Consider the following 6,540-nt stretch of genomic DNA (forward strand, 5'->3'; position numbering starts at 1 on the left):
TGATGCAGTAAATAACATGTTTGGTTTTCAATATTGATAAAATGTCAAAACACATTTGGACAAAACATAGAATTTGTTAGAACCTCTTGTGCTTAATTATGGCCCAAGATCATGATTAACATAGCAAGCACTCTGGTCATAATTAATTTTATCGACCTCGTGCATTCTTCTGGCCTTCTAGTTTCCATAGTTCTAACTAATTTTTCTCCATGATTGGTGAAGGTGAAACTTTCTCTGTCATTCTTCTTGCTGTTTTTATTCGGAAGGAAATGACTTGTAGTGGTAGGAAGGCCATATACTTTGCCCTGAGCAGTGTACCTTCTGGCTCTATTAATGCTACTTTTCTCTTCTTCTTCTTCTTGGGCTAGCAAATGTGGTGGTGGATATTGCTCTAAATCTTTGCGTTCCCATTCTTCAATATCTATGCTACACTCCACACCACTTGCGCCAGCCATTGCCAATGCTTCTAAAGAAACCACCATTTTCAGCAACACCGTTAAACAAAAAAAAGTTATATTCTTGTTTGTTCAGGAAGGAGTGATGTGTCTAAAAAATGCTTAAAGATGTGTTGGATGTGTCTTCAACTTATCAACCTACAAGTATTTATATATGTGAAGGAGAACCGTGTCAGAAGAAGGCAATGAATTTTACCCCCAAAATTATATTTGACTTGTTTGGTAAAAATCAAACATGGTACTGTACTAATTTGAATAAAGGAAATATGGGAACATTGCTCAAAGCAGAGGGTAGAGGTTCGTTAGACTCGTGAGCAAGCCGTATATTCCTATTTACTAGTCAAGTCATTCTATTTTTCTTAAACCTTGCTCTTAATTGATTATTATGCAGATGATTCACGTGATAAGTGATTATTGATGATTGAGGCAATGATGCAAATGCAATCGTAGGACCCTGTTGTCATATTTCCCTCGCATGACTGTCTCAAGAGTTAAACTTGATTGTTCCCCAAGAAACCCAAGAGGAAAAAACCCAAGAGTAAAACTTTATTAACTTCTGATAGCAACAGGAAAAACCGAGTTCTCAACATCCTATGAACAGAGGATATAAAGACATAAATACAAAACTACTACTAATAGAATGGAATAATAATTTTAATCGGAGAAAAATTTGAGATTGAAGTTGAGAACAAAAAGTGTTACTACCGGCAATGGCGCAACACCAATACTCCAACCTCAAGTTACTATTCTGGTGTGAGTCCTTACAATTTTGTCCTGTATAAAAAGGAACTCGATCAATTGAGAAAAAAGGCACTCGATGGATTGAGAAAGTAGGTGTTTATAACCTATCTTTAATCTTGATTGCTGCACAATATGAGACATTATTTGGTGGTATAGAATACATATGCATGGGTTTAATGTTTGAATCATCATATGAAACTAGTTAGCATTAGGAAATCCCAAGACTTCCCTCAAACAATAGTTATCAATAGAGCCAAAATCATCAAAAAACTCTTCATCCATACCCAATTCAACTTGGGTAAATGTCATGGCCATAGGATCTTCTTCACTCTCCTCAACCATAACTTGCTTCCCTTTCTCTTTCTCCTCATCTTCAAATAGAAAATCAGGCATGTGACCCTCAAATAGTGCAACGTGTCCAAACAACTTGTCCTTCCTAGAAAAAGTGGTCCCACACGAACACTTCCACCTACACTCACCACACTGCTTCATATGGCTCTTCAAATCCGATAACACCGAGTAATTCTTCTTATGGCACCGGTTGCACGAATACATCTTCGGGCAATGGCTCCTCTTGAAATGATTCTTCACACAAACCACCGATTTCAACGCCCTAAACTTCATATGCATCTTGTTTCTGTTACATCCTTGGAAAGGACAAGAGAACCGCGTCGCGCGGCGGCGTCCTCCGTCGTCTATAGGTTTCGCGAGAGCTTCCGGCGTCTTGAACTTGTTCCCGTGCGCCCGCATGTGCATCCGGAGATTCGCGTCGCGCTTGAAACCTTTCCCGCAAATCTCGCAGAAGTGGATGTGTTCTGCTAGCAATTCCACGGCGTCGAGCTCCACGATTTCGCAATCTTCGTCGACGAGGTAGTCGTCGTCGTCTTCGGCGGGTTCGATTCTCGAATCGGACTTCTGATGGTTGGTTTTGTCCACGGCGGAGGGTTCTGGTTTGAGTTTTAATGGTGGGAAGACAGAGGGTCCGGGAACGGTGAGATTTTCAGAGTAGGAGACGAGGGCGGCGGCGTTGACTATGGTATTGTGGATGGCGGAGACGATCTGGTTGGAGACGAGGGTTATGTGATCGGTGGTGAGGGGAGTGTTTGTGTTGATGGATTGGGATAAGAAGGTTCGTAGAGAATCGATTCTTGTCCGAACCAGGGACAGGTTCCGAAGCGGAACCTGAGGGTTTGGAGTGCTATTTGGATCTTCTTGCGGGTGAAGTCTCCGGGTCGTGTAACGGGAGTCTGGGTTCGGATTATACATGTTAAAGGCTATGTATGCTAAGGATATTCTTTTTCTTTTTTCTTTTTTCTTTTTGGGCTAAGGATATTCAACGGTAGTCACCAGACAAGAGAGAAATAGAGGAAGAGTGATGGTGGATACAGTGAAGGGTGGGATGTGGGATGTTCCAGTGGAAAATGGATTCCCTGCTTTCGGGGTCCATTTGCTGACAGCAAGCAAATCATTTTGCGTCCCAACCCATTTTTATCACTCGTACTCGTACCTAAGATCATTCACAATCAACACCCTCAAATTGGGGCTGAAATGTGTCACACACACGTAGATATCATTTATTTTATTGACTTTTAATATAAGCACCATTCGCTTAAATTTACCATCTAAGCAAAAAATTAAATGAATCTCACAAACAATTGTATATCGACAACAATCATTTACTTTTATACAATTTATTAAATGAGATTCACACAATAAATGATGAAAGATGATATTTCCATAGTCTTCCTTCTTCACAAACACTCATTTTTTAACTCTAAAATAAAATACCTTAATTAGGGAAGCACACCTTTTATAAATGCTTTAAGGCAAACAATTAGATGTTAGCATATCGGGTTTAAAAATAAAAAATAATTAAGTTAATATATCAAATTTAATTGATCAACAGTAAAATTCTTAATAATTACTAAGTTATTTAAATATAAATTTAAATTTCACAAAAAATAAAAATGTATCATATTTGATTTTGTACTCTTGAAATACGATATTGATATCTTTTTCAACGTAAAATCAAAATTATTTAAAAGAAATCTATTATTTCATTTGTTTAGATTTTACCTCAATAATTTTCATTGCTAACAATTTTTTTTATTGTATTTGTTATAGAGATCGAAAGTGACAAAACAAAAACAAAAAATTTATTAATCAAATAATATTTTTTTAAAATTTTATTTTAATTAATTTTTGACACATCAAGTTTTTGAGTGTCCGATATGCTATTTGGTTTGGGAGGCGGTGTTGAAATGGTGGAATGTATGTACTATGCAGGGCACTGTCCATTATTGCTCTAGACCATGCTAATCAAATTGGCAGTCTGGGCATGAGTGGAAGAAGGACCACCAAAGTTTTGAATCTTTCATGACTGTCATGTGTGTTGGTTAATTTGAAAGTTTTGATTAATGTTCTCTTTCGTCACCAAGCATTTGATGTTGATCAAACGGTGGAAAATATTAGTTATGCTCAAGTGTTGGTTAAAACATAAAGAAAAAACACTTCATTACAATTTGTCTCATTAGTGTTTTCAACCATTTCTAAATTTTATTACTTCTCATAGGTTATCTTTTTTCTTGTCGGGTTAGGTGATGGTAGTGGGTGACTTTTGCATAGTAATGTTTTTATAAAGAGTATTTTATCGTATTATGTATAATTTTTTAGGCACACAATTTATTTAAAATAGTTAAAAAGATTTATTAAGGTAACCAGATATAAAAATAGAGCTGTATTATTAAAACACAATTTTTGATTCAGACAACCGTACATATATATACCGTATACTCTTTATTTACTTTTTTTCATACAAAAAACTTTTTAAAAAACAAAAAAGCTTTTTTATATAATATATAATTTTTAATATTTTATTAACCACTAAAATAGATATTATTAATTATTTTTTAAATATATATCTAATTAATCGCTAAAATACATGACATTGACCGCTTTCAATTTTTTTTAACTACTCAATCGAAATAATGTAAAATAGTCAACGCCTAGCATTTTAGTGATTAATGAAATATATGCTAAATAAGTAGTTAATAATTTATATTTTATTAATTAATAAAGTATTTAAAGTGATTAATGATATAAATTTATATATTTTTCATAAAAAGATATTTCAATAATAAAAATAAAATAGATTTTTATTTTATTTTGAAAAAAATATTATTCACCATATAAATATAGGGGCCAGCACCTACTGTGTCAAATGTGTGTTCTAATTTCATGTTTCATATAAAAATATACTATCTCTAATATGCAAAATAGTGACATCAAATTTTTATCACTGTTATAAATAAAAGTTAACTAATTTTGACTCATTTAATATTAATGTTTCTAATATATCTCTAATTTAATAATTTTTTTTAAATTTTTGTAGTTTAATGTTTGACATTTAAAAGAAGAATTTAAAAAAATTGAATTATGTTTTACATAATATCTAAAAAATTAATTGCACTTAACTATTTTCTTAATAATTATAAAAGTAGTTATTTTTATTTATAATAATGATCGAATATGATACTTATTTACTCTAAAAATAATTTGGGTATCTATTGTAGTCCTATCACAACATTAGATTTCGCCTTTTAACTTTGACTCTATCGTTACGTGCAAAATATATCCACGTTCGGTAAGGTAAAATGTTGTACTATGAGTATAGATAGAGACACGTGTAATTAACCGCAAAATTTAACTATATAACCGCATAGGTGTGTGTATGATACTTTATTACCCACTACGCCCTATAAATGCACATAATCACTTGAAAAAGTAGCACATAATCATTTAAAAACATAATATAATTTTTTTTTCTAATTTTAATCATATGGTTGTGTGCTCAAAATTTAACCATTTCATTCTCATTTGATATAAGAGCGTATTAAATAATAAACGAAAACTATTAATAACAATTATTACATTTAATTAAATTAAATTAATCACTAAACAATATGACGTGAGTGTGTATCCATCCAATATCTCTTAAATGACATATGTTATCACTTTAATGATAAATTCCTTTCTTGTATGTTTAGTAATAAAAAAAAAATCTCCATTCACAAAAAATAAAAACTCTTTTCTCTTTTTTGTTAATGATAAAATACAAGTCAAAAACCAAATTACTAATCACATCCATGCTGAGGGAATAATATAAGAGCATATCAAATGATAAACGAAAATTATTAATAACAATTATTAAATTAAATTAAAATTAAATTAACCACTAAAAATATGACGTGAGTGTGTATCCATCCAATATCTCTTAAATGACATATATTTTCACTTTAGTGATAAACTCCTTTCTTGTATGTTTAATAATAAAAAAAGATCCCCGTTCACAAAAAATAAAAACACTTTTCTCTTTTTTGTTAACCATAAAATACAACTCAAAAACCAAATTATTAATCACATCCAAGCTGAGGGAATAGAGGCTAACTTGCATATTTGAATTACTTCAATCGGTTTTCACGTAAAATTGTTTGATTGTACTGTGGTTTTGGCTAATAAAATGCAGAGCAACTTAAGCTTGCATCACTGTGAAATTGACATTTGGTGGAAATAGACAACTAAGGGAACTAGAATGGTGCGGTACTTACATTATTAGTATTTATTTTTTTATCAATGGACTTTTCGGCCTTGTATGTTTATTGCTATTGTTACGTCTCTCACCAATGTTTCTGGGTTGAGTATTTTAGTAAATTCTTAATTCATTATCTCATCCTTTAGAGTTGAGTTGTGTATTTGCTTCAAATAATCTCAATAAACAACTTTCAAGGAATGAATATGTTTCTCCTTCCTTAGAGCACAAACTCTAATTTAAAAATTATACCCATGAATTTGTTAAAATATAAGAAAGCTTGCTTAGAGTGTACATCCTTTCTATATGTTTGTGATTTAAGAAGATTAGTTTGTGACTTTAAATTGAAAAAAAAAAGAGGAAGTTTATAGTTTTTAACATATATTCTTAACACATTTTAGCATTTATCAGTTAATCAATAAATAGAAGAACCAACAATAATTATGTAACCATTTCAATAAATAGATGCACCAATTTTAGAATTTAGAACTCTTTTGGAAGTTTTAGCCAAATTTTGATGCATAACATCAACCTTTTTTTCTTCTAATAAAAGATGTATATGTTTTAACAGTTTAAATATAAGATTAAGTGATCCATTATTAATATAAAATCTTTATCTTAAATACAATCCTGAGTGGTTTTTAAATGATGGCAGTTGTGCTTGTCTAAATACATGAAAAAATTAGGGATTGTTATTCATTGTAAAATTTGTTTACACTTACCGTGTACTATTTATCATATATATATATATATATA

At 31.6% G+C, this 6,540-nt stretch overlaps 1 protein-coding gene across 2 annotated transcripts; it reads right to left on the bottom strand.

The window, feature by feature from the left end:
• LOC101491258 (uncharacterized) lies at positions 1-2,759 on the bottom strand. 2 transcript variants are annotated; one of them, XM_004502359.4, is made up of 3 exons: positions 1,481-2,759; positions 1,161-1,229; positions 1-466 (listed from the first exon to the last, which is right to left on the bottom strand). In XM_004502359.4, the coding sequence occupies exons 1-3, from the start codon at positions 2,460-2,462 to the stop codon at positions 93-95; spliced, it is 1,425 nt and encodes a 474-aa protein (XP_004502416.1). In that variant the 5' UTR covers positions 2,463-2,759; the 3' UTR covers positions 1-92. The 2 variants fall into 2 exon arrangements, with proteins under 2 accessions (XP_004502416.1, XP_004502417.1); XM_004502360.4 differs by having other exon boundaries at positions 1-593; positions 1,481-2,754.
• Positions 2,760-6,540: the final 3,781 nt, after the last annotated feature.

The sequence above is a fragment of the Cicer arietinum genome, chromosome 5 (assembly GCF_000331145.2).
Source record: "Cicer arietinum cultivar CDC Frontier isolate Library 1 chromosome 5, Cicar.CDCFrontier_v2.0, whole genome shotgun sequence".
Classification (NCBI taxonomy): Eukaryota; Viridiplantae; Streptophyta; class Magnoliopsida; order Fabales; family Fabaceae; genus Cicer; species Cicer arietinum.